We start from the raw sequence: 21404 nt of genomic DNA on the forward strand, positions 1-21404 counted from the left end.
AAAGGAAACAGAGGATAAATCCTCCTCTACCCCTCACATCCACAAAGATCACAACTCCCATGAGAATTAGACCAACATCGTATATATCACTATGGTTTCCTTGCATAGCTATTCGTTTCTAAAGTCTAAAGCAACATCATAGCAAGTGAGGAGAAGCTTGGAAAACCACTACATAATGATCTACAACGAACTTACTAGTGAATCATGCGTCACTCCAACATTTTCCTAAATGCCCATAAACTTTACTTATAGATTGTCTTACAATTAATACCAACAAAAATTATGCACTTCTACATGTCTAGCCACAGATACATTTAAACATAAAAAGGATCTCTGCCCATGTCCAAGACATTTGTAAACTAGACATGATTATCAACTCATGTAAGATTCTAAATTCAGCAAAAATGTGCATTGTATAGAGCTATATATTTCCCTTTTCTAATGAATGTCCAGATCTTCGGTGTAGCTAGCAAATGATGTTCCAATTCAGCTCAGGGTTGTCGAACACCTCCATTAGAGACGACATGTCCAAGTCCCCCTGGTCAAACTTTTCAAAGTCTGTCGCTGCTCCAGCCATTTTGCCACTTTGAGTTAGGTCCATACAAGGGTCGTTGTTTGTGCCATTTCTAGTGTTGTCATCCCTACAACTGTGATGACCATAGTACACAACAATGTACTTCGGAATTTCATCTTCACAATTAAGAGTTCTGTTATGCTCCTGTTGTTGGATTGTCTTGGTTGCTGAGCAGTTCCGTTCCGTGTAGGCGCATTTGTAGTAGCTCCTGTTTAATTGCAAGTTTGATTAGTTATGCATTACAATGAAGAATTAGTTCCTTCATAACATGTACATATGACAACTACTTTCATTAGCGAAAGTCGCCCCCAAATTGATTGAAAAGACAAGACATCCAAACGACTGAGTAGGTCATCATGCGAGAAAGTTAGCAACGTAAAAGAGAGCGACATGGACATGACAGGCCTAACTTGACTGCCATGGCCTAAGCCTAGTCTTACCCTTCATCCCCCTTGCCATCCGCTCTCCATAGATCCAAATAGACTTGAAGAAACTGTGAACAAAATAGAATGACGAGGGAGGAGACAAAGCATATGCGGCGAGGATTCCTCAAGAGTGGCGAAAGGAGAGAGATGGTACCAAGAGACATAGCAGAAAGAGATCTATTGGGCTGTGTACTAGGCCTGTTGGAGTAGGGTAGCTACTCGCAACAGCTCCCGTTCCCCTCAAAACTATGTATGCCCCCAATGTATTTTTCATAACTGAACCGATAAGTCTCACTCATCTCAGATAAGGGAAGCAGAAATGTAGGTTGATGTGGCCTCAAAAGAAAAAGGAAATGTAGGTTGATGTAGTAGTAATGTGACGATATATATGCTTGAATGACTGTTTGGTAGTAGTATGGATACCTAGCATGTTGCCTCCCGTTGATTTTCTTCTGGCCATATTTTCTCCAATGATGGCCATCATAATGTGGAACAATCGTTACAAGTGATCTTGATCGCTTTTCGTTGTTCCTCCTACATAGCATGCATACATATATATTAGTGGCAAATAATTAATTAATTAGCGAGATATATGAAAGAGTACCAATATATCAAAGAATGGCAGTGCTACAACGTACTCCCTCACATTCCGAATTATAAGATGTTATAACTTTTTCCACGAATCAGTGTATGTAGACATGTTTTTCTGTGTTTATTCGCTCATTTCAGTCAGTATGTAGTTCATATTAAAATATACAAAAAGCCTTATAATTCGGACATTGGTAATAGTATGTATTACGTGTTAGTGATGAACTGATGATGCAATTTGAAATCCAGCTAAATCATGTCGCAAAAACAAATGAATTGAGACTAGAATATAATCAAGGGTCTTTTTGAAATGATATAATCAAGAGTCTTATTGGCAAATCAAGAACCTTCTCTTCTGACCAGCGTTGCTGATCACGGGCTTCTCCTCTTGTCCCTCGCCGGCGCCGCTGGAGATAACGTCGCCGAGGACGAAGGCCGCCGCCGATTCACCGCCTGCGGCGGTGATACTCTGGAGCACTGGTGGAAAAAGGGCCTTTGGTCGCGGTTCGCAACTGCCATTAGTCGCGGTTGCGCAACCGCGACCGAACGGGCGCGACTAAAGGCCCCCCCCTTTAGTCGCGGTTGCTTAAGAACCGCGACTAAAGGCCCGTCCACGTGGGCGCCAGGTGGCCGTCGGGGCGGAGGACCTTTAGTCGCGGTTCTTCTGGCCAACCGCGACTAAAGGCCGCCGCAGGTTTAGGGTTTTAGCCCCCCCCCCTTAAACCTGTTTTCTGTTTAATTTGTATTGTTTTATTTCTTTTGTGCTTTATTTTAATTTTGAAGGAGTTTCATATATTCTACGGTACTACATACATGCATATGAATGTACAATTTCAAATAAATTTGAAATTAGAACCAAAAAGAATTCAAGAGGAATATACAATATATATTCAATATCATCGGATGACCATATACAATTTTGAACAAGTTTCCATACATGATTTAATGCATATAAAGTTCTACGTCCTCGTAATAGTGTTCTCCTTTAGGATGGAGGACTTCCCTGCTGAACCATCCAGCTAGTTCCTCTTGAAGTGGTCGGAAGCGAGCTTCTGGACTAAGCATCCACCGGAGGTTATTCCTCTGAGCATTGGTATCACTCGGAACCCGCTCAGAGGTGTATCTCCGGATCATCTCACAGACATAGTATCCACATAGATTGGTCTCCGGTGGCTGAATATCCCCAGCATTCTTAGCCTTTAACATTTTGAATTCTAGCTCTTTTTTGAATTCACCGACCTTTGTATCTACGAACCGTCTCCAAACCCTACGAGGCAAAGAAAATTAAATGAACAAGAGAGTTATTAATTAGTTACTTGATATTAGGAAATGAACGAAATAGGTCGATCGATATAGAGCGCAAATGAATGAAAATAATTACTTCTGCAGCATTCTTCTCATGCCGCCCCAAAGCTTTGGATCCATATTCACAGAGTCGTGGACGAGACATTCTGAGGTGTTAACTTTAATTACTAGCAGAATCCAGTGGAACCTGCGGACACGATACATGCACAGTACGTCATGCATAACTCATCGATTAGCCGGCCACATACCATGCATGGAGTAAACAAAAGAGAATGTGCTCAAGACAGAAACACTCACTCAAAATGGTAAGGAAATAGAATATCACTTTTGAGTTCCTGCTTTGTAAGAAACTGCCACAGGTCTGCCTCCACGTCGGCGGGGTAACGCTCCAACACATGTCCATTAACGATGTGTGGGTCAATGAACCCAACATCATGGATGTTCCTTACTCTGCATTCCTTAATCTTCATTCTGCATGTATAATAGCGGACACAACAATATAGTTAGGACATATATATAGTGCAGGCAATATGAACGAGATGGGGTAGAAATTAATAAATCACTTACAGAACGTAGCAACTGATGATAGATTTATCGAGCTCGCGCAGATTGAAAAGCTGGAACAATTCACTCAGTTCAATTTGTACATAGTAATGTTTGAAGTGATGCTCATGTCTAACTTCCGCATAAATATATTCTTTGGCGTTTTTATTTTTTATGTAACCCTTGTACCATTTCAGCAGACCTTTCATTTGTGGAGGTAGATCCTTTTCCTGCGCAGGCTCGACGAGAGGCCCATTCTTGACATATGTAATTACTACCTCCTTCACTGGCGCCTCATCAAGGCCTAACAGTTCACGAAGAGTAATACCTAAGTTGGCCGCTTGTTCTCTGGCACTCGTTACAGTCAATCCCTGTGCTGCCGCAGCTTGTATGATCTCGGGGGCATCCGGACATAAGGCTTCCACTATAAGCGGGGCAATCGATTGTTTACTTTGTTCCCCGAGCTGGGCAACTTGTTTCCCGCTTTTTTTACTTTCGGCCTTCTCCCGCTCTTTGTTCTCCTTGAACATGAGTGCCTGCCTGCGAAGTTCACGTGCATAGTCGTTAGGCAGATTCTTCGCGGCTTGGGACGGTGTGCTCAAAAATGACTTAGCCCGCTTCTTTTGCTCATCAGAAAATACTGGCTTGGGCTCGGGCTCTCTTTTCTTCTTGCAGTCCGCCTTCCATTTCTCCAAATCAGCAGCCGCGGCCGCGTCGACTTCCTCGGCACTACGTTCCCAAGGCCTTGTGGGGAGAGGCTTCAGTGATGGCTCCGGTACCTTTGTGGTCTTAGGTACATAAAGGTCCGGGTTAATAATCCAGGACTGCTTCTGCTTCTTTGCCGGAGGTGGATTGGGGGGCGGCGTCTGATCACCCGCCGGACGAGGACTGGGGGGCGGCGGCTGATCACCCGCCGGACGTTGTGGACTGGGGGGCGGCGTCGGCTGACGTGACGGAGGTGTAGGTGAACCGCCACCACCACCACCACCACCACCACCGCCACCGCCACCACCACCACCGTAGGGGGGTGGACTTGTTGTCCTTGGCGCCTCGCCTGGAAACTTGATAAACTTCTTTTGCCATAGAATGAAATGGCGCTTGACATCTCCAAGTCTTTTCTCCCCTTCAGGTGTAGCAATGTCAATCTCCAGGTCCTCAAACCCTTGGACTATGTCCTCCACCGTGACACGAGCATAGCCATCTTGAATGGGGTTGTTGTGGTGGAGTGCTCCAGGTAAACATGGTAAAGCACTGCCGATGGCTACCTTCATGGACATGTTCCCGATAGGATAATACAGATGACATTCTTTCATCTCCTTTATATCGTCCATGGGGTAGCGAGGAGGCTCCGGTGAAGTAATTTCGACCACCAGAGGCTCCGGTGCAGTTGGGGACAACAACCGTGACTAAAGGGTACCCTTTAGTCGCGGTCCGCCTCCCCAACCGGGACTAAAGGTCTGTGCTAGAACTGTCGCGGTGCGGTGGGATGTTTAGTCCCACCTCGCTAGCCGAGAGGCTTCGACAGTGGTTTATAAGCGCGGCTGCGCTCACCACTTCGAGCTCCTCTCAAATGCAGGCTTACGGGCCTATTCTGTCACTATGTGCCTGTGGGCCTACTCGGCCTTCTGCGGGCCTGAATCCTGGCCCTTTAATGGGTTTCTAGTCGTATTCAGGCCGTGGTGGCCCAGTAGGTGGCATATTTTCTTTTTTCTTCCTTTTTTCCTTTTTCCTTTTTTCTTCTGTTTTTTTCTTCTGTTTTTTCTTATGTTTTTCTTCTGTTTGTTTTTTCTTCTGTTTTTCCTTTTTTCTTCTGTTTTTTTCTTCTGTTTTTTTCTTCCTTTTTCCTTCTTTCTTCTTCTTCCTTTTTCCTTTTAAAATCAGAAAAATAAAACTAATTCATTTTAAAATCTTGAAAATACAATTATATATCAAAAAAATCAGAAAAATAAAACTAATTCATTTTAAAACCCCTTGAAGGTTTGACAAAAGGTTTGATACATCATTCAGTTCATCGACCAAATACAAAGTTTGGTACAATAAAGTATTACACATCAATTCTTCCCTTGTGTCCCTGCTTGCTTACGATTGTGCCGTATCCATGGAGCATCCTCATCATTTAACTTAATGCTTGGGTCAATGTTCACTTTGAAGGGCGGAATTTCACCAAACATATTATAATCTTCTGACATGTCTGTCTTGTCCTCCACTCCCACGATGTTTCTTTTCCCTGAAAGAACAATGTGGCGCTTTGGATCATCGCATGATGTACTGATCGTTTTCTTATCTTTCCGTTTCCTCGGTTTGCTACTCATGTCCTTCAAATAAAAAACCTGAGCGACATCTTTGGCAAGGACGAATGGTTCGTCAAGGTAACCAAGATTGTTGAAATCCACCATTGTCATTCCGTATTGCTCGTCCACCTTTACCCCACCTCCTGTTAGCTTGAACCATTTGCACCGGAACAAAGGGACCTTAAAGGAGGGTCCATAGTCAAGTTCCCATATCTCCTCTATGTAACCATAATATGTGACCTTTTGCCCATTCTCGGTTGCTGCATCAAAGCGGACACCACTGTTTTGGTTGGTGCTCTTTTTATCTTGGACGATCGTGTAAAATGTATTCCCATTTATCTCGTACCCTTGGAAAGTCGTTATAGTCGAAGATGGTGTCTTGGCCAACATGTACAGCTGATCTACAACATCATTGTCATTCATTAAATGTTTTCTCAACCAACTGCCGAAAGTCTCCATGTGGGCCTTCCTAATCCAGGATTCAGGCTTCCCCGGGTTGTCCGAGCGTAAAATATTCTTGTGTTTCTCAAAGTACGGAGCCACCAAGCTGGAATTGGTCAGTACAGTGTGGTGTGCTTCAGTCAGAGAATGGCCGTCCATACATATCGTTGATTTCCTTCCGATCGTGCCTTTTCCACTTAGTCTCCCCTCGTGCCGCGATCGAGGAAGACCAATCGGCTTAAGGTCAGGAACAAAGTCAACACAAAACTCAATTACCTCCTCATTTCCATAGCCCTTGGCGATGCTTCCTTCTGGCCTAGCACGGTTACGAACATATTTCTTTAATACTCCCATGAACCTCTCGAAGGGGAACATATTGTGTAGAAATACAGGACCGAGAACGAAAATCTCTTCGACTAGGTGAACCAGGAGGTGCGTCATAATATTGAAGAAGGATGGCGGGAACACCAACTCGAAACTGACAAGGCATTGGATCACATCGTTCTGTAACCGTGGTAGAACTTCTGGATTGATTACCTTCTGAGAGATTGCATTGAGGAATGCACATAGCTTCACAATGGCTACTCGAACATTTTCCGGCAGGAGCCCCCTCAAAGCAATCGGAAGCAATTGCGTCATAATCACGTGGCAGTCGTGAGACTTCAGGTTTTGGAACTTTTTCCCAGGTTTATTATTCCCTTTATATTGGACGAGAATCCAGACGGGACCTTCATACTGCTCAGGCATTCAAAAAAGATGACCTTCTCTTCTTTGGTCAGAGCGTAGCTGGCACGACCTTGAAACCATTCCGGATGCCGGTCATCAGGGTCTTTCAAACGTTGCTGGTCCTGCCGTGCTTCCTTTGTATCATTTGTCTTCCCATACATGCCCAAGAAGCTTAGGAGGTTCACGCAAATATTCTTCGTAACGTGCATCACGTCGATTGCAGAGCGGACATCTAGGACTTTCCAATATTCTAGCTCCCAGAATATAGATTTCTTCTTCCACATGGCTGCGTGCCCGTCAGCTCCCTTCGGAACTGATTGTCCGCCAGGACCCTTTCCAAAGATGACTTTCAAATCCTTGACCATATCAAATACCTCAGCACCAGTGCGTTCCGCAGGCTTCGGCCGGTGATCTGCCTTGCCGTTGTAATGCTTGCCTTTCTTTCTTACTGGATGAATTTTCGGAAGAAATCGACGATGCCCAAGGTACACGTTCTTCTTACAATTTGGCAAATGTACACTTTCAGTCTCATGTAAGCAGTGCGTGCATGCATTGTATCCCTTATTTGACAGTCCCGAAAAGGTTACTAAGAGCAGGCCAATCGTTGATGGTTACGAAAAGCAACGCTCGTAGGTCAAATTCCTCTTGTTTGTGCTCATCCCACACACGGACACGACCCCACAGCTGTAAAAGTTCATCAACTAATGGCCTTAGGTACACATCGATGTCGTTGCCGGGTTGCTTCGGACCTTGGATGAGCACTGGCATCATAATGAACTTCCGCTTCATGCACAACCAAGGAGGAAGGTTGTAGATGCATAGAGTCACGGGCCAGGTGCTATGGCTGGAGCTCTGCTCGCCAAAAGGATTCATGCCATCCGTACTTAGAGCAAATCTTATGTTCCTTGCGTCAGCTGCAAAATCTTTGAACCATCTGTCGATCTTTCTCCATTGCGTTCCATCTGCGGTGTGTCTCAACTCCCCGTCCGACTTACGGTCCTCTTTGTGCCATCGCAACAACTTGGCATGCTCTTTGTTCCTGAACAGACGTTTCAACCGTGGTATTATAGGAGCATACCACATCACCTTGGCGGGAACCCTCTTCCTGGGTTTCTGGCCCTCAACATCGTCACCAGGGTCATCGCCTCTGATCTTATAACGCAATGCAGTGCATACCGGGCATTCATTCAAATTCTCGTATTCACCGCGGTAGAGGATGCAGTCGTTGATGCATGCATGTATCTTCAGAACCTCTAAACCTAGAGGGCAGACAACCTTCTTTGCTTCGTACGTACTGGCGGGCAACTCGTTATCCTTTGGAAACATATTCTTCAACATTTTCAGCAAGTTTTCAAATGCCGAGTCAGCTACACCTGCCTCTGCCTTCCATTTCAGCAAATCCAGTGTGCAGCCCAGCTTTTTCAGACCATCATCGCATCCGGGGTACAGCGCCTTTCTGTGATCCTCTAACATGCGATCCAAATTCTCCCTCTCCTTTTCAGTTTCGCAGCGTCTCCGTGCATCAGCAATGGTCCGACCAAGATCATCAACGGGATCATCACGTGCCTCTTCTTCACCTTCCCCTTCACCTTCAGCATCCTCCATGAAAGTATCACCGAAATGAGCAAGATAGCTTTCATCGATGAAATCATCCCCTTCTTCATCTTCTTCCATTATAACCCCTCTTTCTCCATGCTTGGTCCAACAATTATAGCTTGGCATGAAACCGTGCCGAAGCAGATGCATGTGAACATCTCTTGAGGAAGAGTAACCCTTCTGATTCTTACAGATAACACATGGACAGATAACAAAACCCCCCTGCTTGTTCGCATTAGCCACTACGAGGAAATCTTTCAAACCCGTAGTGAACTCGCCGGAGAGTCGGTTACCGTACATCCATTGCCGATTCATCTGCATTATTATAATATAAAATATATAATTAACCATCATGCATTTGTTAAACTAACTAGCTACAAACAATATAAATTAAACAATGAACTGCACACATGCATATTTTATCAATGACACACATGCATGAAAGGTTCAAGTTGCTAACCGCGATCGAGGAGGAAAAAATAAATGAGGAACCTCAAGTGTGGCTCCAACACTTCATATCATGTTTGTTTCACCCTCTTAGGGCATTTCATCAAACACCTTGTGTGCATAAGAGGAACCAAAAGCAAACCTACACCCCCTTGTGAAGCTTGTGAAGAGAAGTGGCACCAAATGGCTAAGTGAGCGTGCTGAACTGGTATATATAGGGGAGGAGCTTTAGTCGCGGTTGGCCTGGCCAACCGCGACTAAAGGCCTTTGCGCACCTTTAGTCGCGGTTGGCCTGGCCAACCGCGACTAAAGCCCCTCACGTGCACCAGCTGGCCACCGAGCGCCCTGGGCCCAGGCCTTTGGTCGCGGTTCGTCTGCCGAACCGCGACTAAAGACTTCATTAGTCGCGGTTCCTACAGTTTCGCGACTAATGGGGCTGGACGGAAGCCTCTTTTTCTACCAGTGGAGCCTGGAGATGACGCCATTGATGCAGTCAATCACGCCATCAAAGAGGTCGACGGCGAGGCCGGCTGACCTGCTGTCGCGAAGCGCAGGAAGAATGAGCGCTCGGAGCTGAATCACGAGCTCCTGCTGCCGCCTAAGCAACGAGTCCATCTCCGAGCCGCCATGGACGACCATCATGCTGCTGCTCGTCATCTTGTTATCCATGCATATGCAATCAGCTCGTGCGCGGAATCTAATGTATAGTAGACTGTAGAGTTAAGCTGCACGCACCAACCTTATATAGTACTATGTTGCCTCCTACTAATTTGTCCAACTTTACAGGGGCTCTGCACAGGGGAGATGGGTGCATATGATATATTTGATGGATCGAGGCGCAACAACCCCGGCCTGGTCAAAAGTCTCAGCTGACTGACCGACGACGTGCCGCTCCTCCTCGTCCAAGTATGTAATGATCAGTGTGGTCTACATATGTTGTATTTGTCAACTTTATGTAATGATGAATATGTGGTCTCAAAAAAAAAAGATGTCCACGCCTAGAGGAGGAAGAGGAGCAATGACGGTTGGTTGGAAGAAGATGGATGGTGGGCTGTTGGATAATTATCCAACGGTCGAGATTTAGATCGGGAAATTGATTGACCCATTTAATTTTTTTTTTCACGCACCTGTTGAATATGTGTGCCACATAAGTTACAACTCCTAAGCTGCCTATGGCAATCCCAGCCCGTTCTAAGTACTACTATTTCGGTAATCCTGAATACAAGCATATATAGAAAGCATGCTACTCCCTCTGTAAAGAAATATAAGAGTGTTTAGAACACTACTTTAGTGATCTAAACGCTCGGAGAGAGTATATATGCTGCTACTCTATATGCTGGTATCAGTCAAGGGATTAGCAAGTAAAGTACCAAAAACAGACAAGGCTATAATAATACATGAAAAGTAGCTCCAAATAAGTGCTTATATTATCTTAGAAGCAGACCATAGACCGAACTATGAGCGTGGACATCACCAAAGAAATGGATATACAATACTACTTTGAGGAAAACTTAACCTGAGGTGCCTAATTTAAGATGGCGGCGGCCATCTGCACTGCACCATCCTGGCTAGTTCCTTTTCCACGTGCAATAGCCTAGCTAGCATTTATTTTTGCAAGTGGGTACGAAACTATGAATACGATACTATATATAGCTGCCACAACATTGTCGTATACTCCCTGTAGCATGGTCTTATGTATAACGAAAATTAAACTAAGATGGCCTCATGAATGAGCTTTTGGATGGTGCTCAGTAGGAGCCAAGCAATGTTTCTTGAAATTATAGTCAATGTACTGATTTGGCTTATTATGTGGCTAGACCTCGACGACAAATGATGTGTGATTGTATCAACTTTGAGGAGTAAGCAAACTCTAACAGGTCACTTATGGGCTTGGCATATCCATGGGCTAGATAATTTCCATATTTCCCCTGCAATTTTGTGTTGTTGTCGTGTTTCAGTCAAGGTTGTAACAAGGGCATCTTTATTGTCCATATGTATGCCACTTATGTATTTGTCCACAATGTGAAATATGAGTAAACACAAGGGTAATCTGGTTTATGATAACATGGTTGCTACTGGTAGGCATAGTAGTATTTACTTAGTTACTACCTAGAATATATGGATATGTTAAGGGTTGATGTAATTATCTCTACTCAAATGCATTGCATCGTAGGTAGCTTGAAATTATAGAAGGATATGGTCCGTAGCAACGATCGTATGTCCTGGTCCAAGTCGGTCTTCTCCTGGTCCAGAAACTCAAAGTAATAGTGAGGAAACAAGAAACATGTCTAGATAGCAGACCCATGCAGCGTGGGATCTGTATGCATTGATCATGAATTCATTCACTGAACTTTCCTTATAATAAGCGAGACAACCATGTAGGATCGATGATAGATCAATGATGGTTTTTTTTAGAAACATCAATGACGGTAGTTGAAAGGATGGATGTATTTCTCTACTTATGGTGATGTACTATTTTGGGCCCTTATAGACAAAGATATATATAAATTCATAGAGGTGTACAAAGGAATGATCGATAATGAAGTAATGGTTTGCGCCGTGGATTACATCGTCTTGTTCCTTCTAACCTTACTTTGAGAAGTGTATGGGTCCACAAATCCACTATAATTACATAAATATTTCTACTTACTTACAAATAAAAGCAACTATTGATCCATGGATCAATTACTACACCAGTACAAAAATGGCTTTTTCAGATAGTGGTGGTGTTGGCATATTTGATACGACAACTTTATTAGGTTAGTGTTGGCGTTTGAAAATTATTGAACACCACTTGTAGGTGGGACCAACAGTTGGTACAAGGTGTCATATAGTGGTGACATGGCATAACGTCGAACGCCAACACTATTATGTTTACCTGTGGCATGTCATGTGTTCCCACATCAACACTATATGACATGGGGTCTATTTTTCGTAATTACTTTTATTTGTAATTATTTATTCTTAGTTGATTAAAATGTTTTTGAGTAATAATTAAATATTTCGCCAAAAATCTAGGAATTTAATTTCTTAAATTAATAATATTAGTATTTTATAAATGGTGAATTATTTTCGACACTTCTAATAGTTTTACCTTTTTATTTTTCTAAAATTGTTATTTTTTTAATATTATATTGTAGTTAATTTTATTAAATTTCGAATGTTGTAACTAGAAATGGTAACATTTTTATCATATATTTTAAGTCGTTTTATTTTCTTCAATTTTTTTTGTAAATGGTGGTGAATAGTTTTAATTATATTAGTCAAAATATATTGTAGTTGTTTTTTTGAAACTAAGAATATTTAAATTGGACATGCTATCATTTTCAAAAGTATGTTTAGTATTTCATTGTTTTTATTAAAGTAAAAATATTTTTTTGATTTTTATTAAAGTACTAGTATTATTTTGAGTCTTTTAATAAATTAAAAATTTGTAATTACTGGCTGACTGGTCTATTGGGCCTAGCCCAAGAGTGCATCAGAAGCACTCAAAACGGAGGGGCCACGACCACCTCGCCCCGTCTTTCTCTCTCTCACTCTGCTTGTGCTCTCTCTTAGCCTCTCTAGATCCCCTTCTGTCGCTGCTCGTCGTCGGGCGATTCCAGCCACTTTCGGCACGCACCGGTGCTTTATAAATTATGAACTCATTTTTACAATGTTTTATAAATATCTTCCATAGAATATTAATTCCTTGTATCATTTCTAAGTTGAATGTCATATATCAGTCCTTGTTACTTTCAATATAAAACTAAATAAATCAGATGTCTGAACTAACAAAAGAAATGTTTTGACAAAATTTGAGAGAAGTGAGGTTCAATCCCAGGCCACATAATTGGTAGTCTAAGCCTTGGCCCAATAATAACCTTAGTTGTGTTCCTTTGTTGTCTATCGTAGAAGCCAACAATTTTATTTGACCGAAATTTATATAATGGACCGAACAATTTTATGTTAAAAATCCGGATGGACCAATGGATAGGTGAACCGATAGTCGGACTGGTGAAAATCTGAACCGACAAACTCAATGCTTCGGTCAGTAGTCCACTTGTTTTTAATGTGAGGCTTAGTTTGACAATACAATTTTTAGAAACCCGTTGTAATTGAAAACCTTGGCATTCCGATGGGTGGGCAAGGAATATGGGTGCTCCTAACCAGCACTTCAGGCGCCGGCTGGCTCTACCGGCGCTTGCTAGCAACGCATAGCGGGCCGGCCCACCAACTGACTGAACTAAGCAAATGCAAAGAAAAAGAAAGAATAAATATTAATTGAAAATATGCGACCACTGGAATTTGAACTCTGCACGACAACATTCGTGGCTTGATGCATTAACCACTAGATCAAGCTAGTTTTTCCTTACAATTCCGTCCTAGTTAACGTTTCCTTTAGTAAAACAAATATAAATTATTTTGAAAAAAGAAAAGGTAAATTTTAATACAAAATCAATGATTTTTAGAAATGTTCATTGATTTTGATAAAACACTATTTTGAAAAAAGTTCATCAATTTTGTAAAAAAGAAAAAGAGTTCACCGAGTTGAAAAAAAGTTCAACGATTTTGGAAAATAGTTTATCGATTTTGAAAAGAGTTCATCAATTTTGAGAAAAAGTTCATGGATTTGAAAAAAAACATCAATTTTGAAAAATACTTCATCAATTTTGAAAAAAGTTCCTTGATTTTGAAAAAAAGTTTATCGATTTTGAAAAGAGTTCACGAATTTGAAAAGGTTCATCAGATTTTGATTAGAAAAAGTTCAAGAAATTGGAAAAGTTCATGCATTTAACAAAGAAAAACAAAGAACAAAACCGTTCAAACAAAGGAGAAAAAGGAACAGAAAAAAGTTGTTTGGCTGGTGATGTTACCTTAAAACTTCGGTTTTTCTCAGTTTTATCAAAACTACCAAGTTGTTTGGCTAGTGATGTTACCTAATCTAGCATTAGTTGTGGGTACGGTATGGGCATAAGGTCTTGCCCCGTGGGTCACCCAATGGGTCGCCCAATTATCTGACATGTGGGCCCTTCAGTGCACAAAATACACTACCCCTAGCATCCAACAGCCATCTATGGTGAAAAAACACTAATAAGAAGCAAAACACCAGACCACACCACGACCACATCCACCGATATGAAAATCCCTCTCCCTTACTCAAGGCCTCTGCTTCATCAGTTGCTTGTTCAGTCCAAGGCCTCACGCAGGTAAAGGTCAGCCATATATTGTGTTATATTTTTGGCCCAACGTACAATATGCAGCCCACGCAGCTAAAGGCTGGTGCACAGGCAAAGGAACAGACTAACAGTTTAGTCCCACCTCGCGTAGAGCATGAGAAGGAACCAGCTTCCTATCTACTCCCTCCATTCCAAAATATAGTGCGTCCGTGCTTGCCGAGGTCCAAATTTGACCATAAATTTAACCAACGAGAACAACTGCGGCGGGAGAAAAAAATATAATTGAAAACTTCATTTGGATACGAATTCACTGATATAAATTTTGCTCCCACCGCAGTCGGTCTTGTTAGTTAAATTTATGGTCAAAGTCGAATCACAAAAATAGAGAAAGCACTATATTTTAAAACGGTGGGAGTATATAAGAAGGTGTGACCTATCTAGCTCTTCCTCACAAGTCACAGCTGCCAGATGGGCGTCGTACGGCAAAACATGTACTATTTTTGAAGCATAAAAAAGAATTAATATTTATTTCAAACCCGATGAATGCCCGAATGGGTCGGGTTACCCATCGGGTTCAGGCGTGGATCTGTATGTATGCCCATGGATAGGGTCGTGGGCAAAGGGTTAGACCCATTTACTTATCGAGCATGGGTCTGATAGAGGCCGACTCGGTGAAACCCGACCCAACTGTCAGGTTGAGTCACTGATGTTGAAGGCTTCAACTAACACACCTAAAAAATCAATGAAGCTGAATTCGCTCATGATTGGAGAAGAGAGTGTTTTTTAGGCTAAGAGAGATGAACGACTCGCATGTGACAGGCGGCCAGAGGCCCAAAAGAAGTATCCGGGACACCGAGTAAACGGAAGCTAGTCTAACAAATCAAGAAATAAAATTATGACTTGGTTGCCATATATAATAGAAAGAGGAAAAATAGTAGGCGGTTGCATCTGATTTTCTTATCTCTACTACTTAAACTTTGTTATCCTGTTATAACGCACGGACATTGTTCTAGTATACAAAGCGACGTCAATTGCGCTCTCTCTCATGATTTCTCTCTGTTCTGTTTAGAAAAAAGAGATCCAAACCTCTTTTTCAAATACTGCAAGAAAATCATGGTTCCTGAGATAGCATAATATAATTTACAAAACTTTAGTTTTTGTTTCATCTAAACGCCTTAAACTATTTAATACCATTTTTTTGAGAAACCACAGTACTTCCAAAAAAAGTGCAAAAATACTTTGCATCCAAACACACCCTGAGTGATATATATGCTGGCCGTGCGTTACCGCTGCTAGCATCGCTACACGCACTTCTTGCAAAAAAAAAGCATCCCTACGCGCACAAATCAAATACTCCTTCTGTCTCTATCAATTTCTTTTAAGTTTGTTGATTAAAGTTATACAAAAATATTAACGTACAGAATACGAAATAAATATCCTTCGGAAATATATTTCGGAAATTTGGGCTGATTCATGGGACCCAGCCGTCAGCGCCTCTAAGCAGGAACCGATCCCCCAATCTCCTCCTTCCCGGACCTGCCATGGCGGAGATCGACTGGCGACCAACCGTCGGCGACCCCCTGCCCTGTCTCCGACCGGCCGCCGCGCCCTCCTACAGCGGGCGTGTAGCCTCCTCGTCTCTGCTCGTAGTTGTTGGTCGTCGGCCGTGGACGTGTAGCCCAGCGACTGGTTTGGATCCGAGTACCCCGGCGCCTTTCCGATGAGCCGCCTAGGAAGACCATTGAACTATTTTGAATTCGTTACGCTCTGCTTCTTGTTGAAATTAGTAGTACGTACGTATGTATTTAGTCTTTGTTTTTAGATCAACACATGCTCTCCGCCATTGTGATGAATCACTTCACGTCTGGCTAAAGCGATTGTGTTCAAGACAGAAAAAACACTTGCACCACCAGCATAGGAAAACAGGGGCTTGACATCAAGGAGTTCTTCACCGCTCCAAGTGCATCCCCAGCCTTCTCTCTGTTCTTGAGAAGCTTTTGTAAAGCGATTGTGTTCAAGATAGAAAAACATTTGAACCACCAGCAGGGGAAAATTCTGAATATTTTGTGCTTCATGACGGGCAGCCCAGAACTTGGCTCAGTCATCACTCTGGGTTTGCAAAGTCATTTTCCTGCTTAGAAATGTACACTGTCCGGTGGAAGGGCGTCCAGTCCAGGGATATAAAGTTCAGAACAGTTAAGTCTTGGTTCCACAGCAGCTCTTCGTTTTTTCTGCTCCTTCTGGATTAGTACAGGTTAAGGGATGACCATTTCCAAATTTCTTCCAAGCCAGAAAAGATAAGACGCACACTTCTGCACACATGTCTCTTTTGGTTTATGCAGCCTCATGTTCAACTCTTTGATCAAAGAAAATAATAACACGGCTTCAATGGAGAATAAGATGAAGAGTCATAGTGTCCTTGGGCGAGTCCTCTGAGAAGTTTCAGATATATATAGCTTCACCCAGCTTTGGCAATTGACCCTTAATTTGCGGTACAGCATTCCTCAAGAGGCAGTAAGCGAGGAGGCTCTCAAAAACACACACACACACATGGAGGTAATATTTTCTGCTGCTATGGGTGAGCTTGTCAGTAGATCCATATCTTTCCTGGTGGACAGATACTTGAAGCAGCGGACGGCCGCGACAACTGAGGAGGAGAGGCTGCACAGCCTGCAACGGCTCCTACTGCGGCTTCATGTCGTCGTCGAGGAGGCAGATGACCGGCTCATCACAAACCAGGCCATGCTGCAGCAACTCAGCATACTGAAAAAGGAGATGTACAGAGGATATTACACCCTCGAAATCTTCCTTTGCCGAGCCCATGGAGAAGGAAGGGCAAAAGATCATGAAGTCAACTACTCTTTTGCACCATCTATATTCAACCCTGCAAAGCGTGTATGTTTCTGCAGTGGCAACAGGGAAGGTCCGCACAAACTGAGCTGCTGGAGGCTGGAGCAAGTTCTTGGCAGCATAAGGAACAACATTGAAGATGTGGGTGAGTTCATCATGTTTCTAAACATATGCCCGCGTTTAACCCGCCAACCGTACAACATGTATCTACTTCTTAACAAGTGCGTGTTCGGACGCCAAATGGAGATGGAACACATTATGAACTTCCTGTTGCAAGCGGAAACTGCTCCCAGTGCCGCTACTAATCCTGCTGTCCTGCCGATCATCGGTCCTGGGAAAGTTGGAAAGAGTACCCTGGTCGAGCATGTGTGTGACAATGAAAGGGTGCACAACCACTTCTTTCAGATTTTGTGTTTCAGTGGGGATGATCTAAAAGATGCAAGTCTAGAGACCCTAAGAGATGGCGGTAGAATCAAGCATCGAAACCGTGGCATGGGCGGTGCAAGGACACTGATCATTATTGAGCTATTTCTGGACATCGACAAGTCCGAATGAAAAAGGTTGTATTCATCTGCAAGAAGCTGCATCGGAAACGGCAGTAAGATCATAATCACGAGCCGGTCCGACAAGATCTCAAACTTTGGAACCACAGAACCCCTCAGATTACAGTTCTTTACTCAAGAAGCATACTGGTACTTCTTCAAGGTGCGTACGTTTGGGAGCACGAGCACGGAGGACCACCCGAAGCTCGCAGCAATGGCCATGGAAATGGCCAGGCTGGCGAATGGGTGCTTCATAACTGCGACCATCTTCAGTGTACTATTGAAAGCAAATTTTGACCACCGTTTCTGGAGCATGGCCCTTGCAACCGTCAGGAATTTTATCGAGACGAACATGTCAGTGTATGGCGAGAGTTTCGCTGACCCCTGGCAGATGGCGGAGCCAGTATATGTCAGGAGAGCAAAGAAAACTTCGTCTAAATGGTTAGTGATTTTTGGTGACTACCAGACATGTGCTGCTGAAACTGAAGCTGAAGATCACGAGATGGTTAGCGTACAAGACCTTTTCCTTGGAAGCGTGAGGCCCCGAGGAAAATTCAAGGTCCATGCATGGACATCTCACCTGGAGCCTCACTACAATTACATATTTCACTGTGAGATTCAAAGACCACAGCGTCTGGTCGCCAGAAACAAGCGCTGTCGCCGAGCCGTCGCTCCGACCGGCCACCGCGTCGCAGAGCCAGCTGCCCGTCTTTTGGTCGTGTACCACCCCCGTTGCTGCTCGCGGCTGTGGTTGGTCGCCGACGGCGGTCGCCGTGGGCGTGCAGCGCAGGGGTTGGACGGGAGAGAAGCGACCAGGCCGGCTCCAAGTACCTCGCCGCCTTCGAATACCATGCCGCGGTGCTTCAGTGAGTTTCCCACAATCCAGTACTATCTGAATTTGCTATGATCTGCTTCTTGTTGAAAGTAGTACTAGTAATTTTGTTAGCCTTTGTGTTTAGATCAACAGGCTCTCTCTGCCCTGTTCCATCTTCACTCAAATAAAACAAGTCGTCACAGCAGTTTTAGCCCAATTAAATCTGTCTGAACATACAAGAGCAGTGTCGGTGTGGCATGCATCAAAAAATACTGCAGCATATCTTGCCAGCCGCAGCTTAGGATATAAAACAGGTGATCCAGCATAATTTGGCTGAACACATGAACCAGCATAGGAGAAAACAGGGTATTGTGCCAGACGGCAACTTAGTTCTTCAGCAGCTGTGGCCGCTGGGACTGCCGTCGCTTTTCTCTCCGTCAGCAGCAAGAAAGCATTGTTCCATCGACACGTCCACCTCTCGGGGCATAAAGGCAAACCATCTCTTCAGCGGTCGCAACAGCCGCGTTAGTTCTTGTATTAGTCGATTCTGAAGCAGCCTCAGTAAAGTGGTTAATGTTGGAACACTAGAGAGTCCAACTGAAGAAGCAAGCAGTTTGCTGACCCTTGGCAGGCCGTGAAACACCGTTATCTGTCAAGACTGCAAACAGGAGAAAATTCTGAATATTTTGTGCTTCATAATTGCAGGGTCACTTTCATGCTTAGAAATGTTTGCCAGGCAGGAAAGGGATGTAGACTGTCCGGCGGAAGGTTGAGTAGCACCTGCAAAAAACGAAGGGCGTTAAGCGGTCGAAAATTCAGAACAGTTAAGTCTTGGTTACACACCGGCTCCTCGTTTTTTTCTGCTCCTTCTAGACTAGTAGATGTCACGAGATGACCATTTCCAAATTTCTTCTAAGTCAAAAAAGATAAGACACAACTTCTGCACACATGTCTCTTTCGGTTTATACAACCTCATATTCAACTCTTTGATCAAAGAAAAGAACAACATGGCTTCAACTGGAGAAGTAAGATGAAGACTCAGTGTCCTTGGGTGAGTCCTCTGAGAAGTTTCAGATATATATATATATATATATAGCTTCACCCAGCTTTAGCAATTGATCCATTGCAGTCCTGTATTCCTCAAGAGGCACAAAGGCCAGGGGGTTCTCAAACACACATACATGGAGGTAATATTTTCTGCTGCTATGGGTGAGCTTGCCAGTAGATCCATATCTTTCCTGGTGGACAGATACCTGAAGCAGCGGTCAGCGGAGGCAACCGAGGAGGAGAGGCTGCACAGCCTGCAACGGCTGCTACTGCGGCTTCATGTCGTCGTCGAGGAGGCAGATGACCGGCTCATTACAAACCAGGCCATGCTGCATCAACTCAGCATACTGAGACAGGAGTACAGGGGGTATTACACCCTCGATATGTTCAGTTGCCGAGCACATGAAGATGACAGGACAAAAGATTACTCTTTTGCCCCATCTAAGTTCAACCCTGCAAAGCGTGTATGTTTCTACAGTGGCAACAGTGAAGGTGCAGCACAGGCTGAGCTGCTGGAGCAAGTTATTTGCAGCTTGCGGAACACCATTGAAGATGTGAGTGAGTTCGTCATGTTTCTAAACAGCTACCCATGTCTGCACCTTCAACCGTACAACATGTATCTGCTGCTGGACAAATGCATGTTCGGACGCCAAATGGAGATGGAACTTGTGATGAACTTCCTGTTGCAAGCAGAGACTGCTCCTGGCACTGCTGATCATCTGGCTGTCTTGCCAATCATTGGTCCCAGGAAAGTTGGAAAGAGCACCCTGGTCGAGCATGTATGCAACGATGAAAGGGTCCGCAACCACTTCTCTCAAATTTTGTTTTTGAATGGAGATGATCTTAAAGATGCAAGTGTAGAGACCCTAAGAGATGGAGATAGAATCAAGCATAAAAACCGTGTGGTCGGTGGTGGAAGGACATTGATCATCATTGAGCTACTTCTGGATATTGAGGAGCCTGTATGGAAGAGGTTGTATTCAGCTGCGAAAAGTCGCATCATGAGTGGAAGTAAGATGATAATTGTGAGCCGCTCTGACAAGATCGCAAGCTTTGGAACCACAGAACCCCTCAGATTACAGTTCTTGACTCATGAAGCATACTGGTACTTCTTCAAGGTGCGTTCCTTTGGGAGCACGAGAGCAGAGGACCACCCGAAGCTCGCATCAATGGCCATGGAGATGGCCAATTTGACGAGTGGGTGCTTCATGTCTGCAAACATCGTCAGTGGAATACTGAAACCAAATTTTAACCCCCATTTCTGGAGCATGGTGCTTGCAGTCCTCAGGAATTTGAAGAAGACAAACATGTCAGTGTATGGGGATCGTTTCACTCTTCCTTGGAAGATGGCGGAGCCAACTTATCTCAGGAGGGTGAATAAAAATTCTTCTGAATGTGTCGTGTTGTTTCTTGACTACGAGACATGTTCTGCTGAAACTGGACCTGAAGCTCTCAGGATGATGAGCGCGCAAGATCTTCTCTTTGGAAGTGTGAGGCTTCGAGGGAAATTCAAGGTCCATGCATGCATGGACATCCCACCTGCCGCCTCACTACAGCTACATCGTTCACTGTGAGGTACAGAGGCCACATCGCATGGTCACAAGTAACAAGCGTTATCAGAAGAGTAGTGGCTAATTAAATTGTCTAGTCATTTATCCAACACTCGAAGCTCATGCATGGTTCATGGTTCACAAAAACATGAAGAGAAGTAATCAGAGTAGGTACAGGTTGTGAGATAAGAGCCTGAGACTGTTCTTCTTTCTGAAATACCATTTTCTCTTCTTTTTGGACAATTCTGAAATAGTATAAATTTTACAGTTATTTTTTATATCCCAACTGTAAGTAATAGGCAATTAGGCACACTGTATGGGTCAGTAGTTTGGGAAGTTTCTTTGGGTTGCTGATATTAGCCAGGTACCTCTGTCTTTTTTATCATGTGTACTGACCAGTGAGAAGCCATGCAAGTTTCTTTGACTGTTTCCATTTGTCCACCTAATCTTTTCCTATTTCCATGAGACCACAGGACGATGCAAAGATGTTCTGCTAATACTAAAGG

At 43.7% G+C, this 21404-nt stretch overlaps 1 protein-coding gene and 2 pseudogenes across 1 annotated transcript; 2 read left to right on the forward strand and 1 right to left on the reverse strand.

Moving 5' to 3' along the window:
• Positions 1-466: 466 nt before the first annotated feature.
• On the reverse strand, positions 467-9593 carry LOC123184250 (probable WRKY transcription factor 70). The gene is made up of 4 exons (XM_044596397.1): positions 9397-9593; positions 1935-2054; positions 1423-1533; positions 467-782 (listed from the first exon to the last, which is right to left on the reverse strand). The coding sequence occupies exons 1-4, from the start codon at positions 9591-9593 to the stop codon at positions 467-469; spliced, it is 744 nt and encodes a 247-aa protein (XP_044452332.1).
• A 7037-nt stretch (positions 9594-16630) lies between these two features.
• On the forward strand, positions 16631-18394 carry LOC123191313 (uncharacterized; annotated as a pseudogene).
• Positions 18395-19482: 1088 nt separating this feature from the next.
• Positions 19483-21354, forward strand: LOC123184251 (disease resistance protein RGA2-like; annotated as a pseudogene).
• The last annotated feature ends 50 nt before the right edge of the window (positions 21355-21404 follow it).

This window comes from Triticum aestivum, chromosome 2A, assembly GCF_018294505.1.
Source record: "Triticum aestivum cultivar Chinese Spring chromosome 2A, IWGSC CS RefSeq v2.1, whole genome shotgun sequence".
NCBI classification, from domain to species: domain Eukaryota; kingdom Viridiplantae; phylum Streptophyta; class Magnoliopsida; order Poales; family Poaceae; genus Triticum; species Triticum aestivum.

Bases quoted from the DNA above. Each gene is read 5' to 3' on its own strand.
- LOC123184250 (XM_044596397.1), bottom strand. From the start codon at position 9,593: ATGACGAGCAGCAGCATGATGGTCGTCCATGGCGGCTCGGAGATGGAC. The intron at 2,055-9,396 runs GTAGAAAAAGAG...AGTGCTCCAGAG, and splicing joins GTCATCTCCAGGCTCCACTG to TATCACCGCCGCAGGCGGTG. The intron at 783-1,422 runs GTATCCATACTA...GCAATTAAACAG, and splicing joins AACGGGAGGCAACATGCTAG to GAGCTACTACAAATGCGCCT.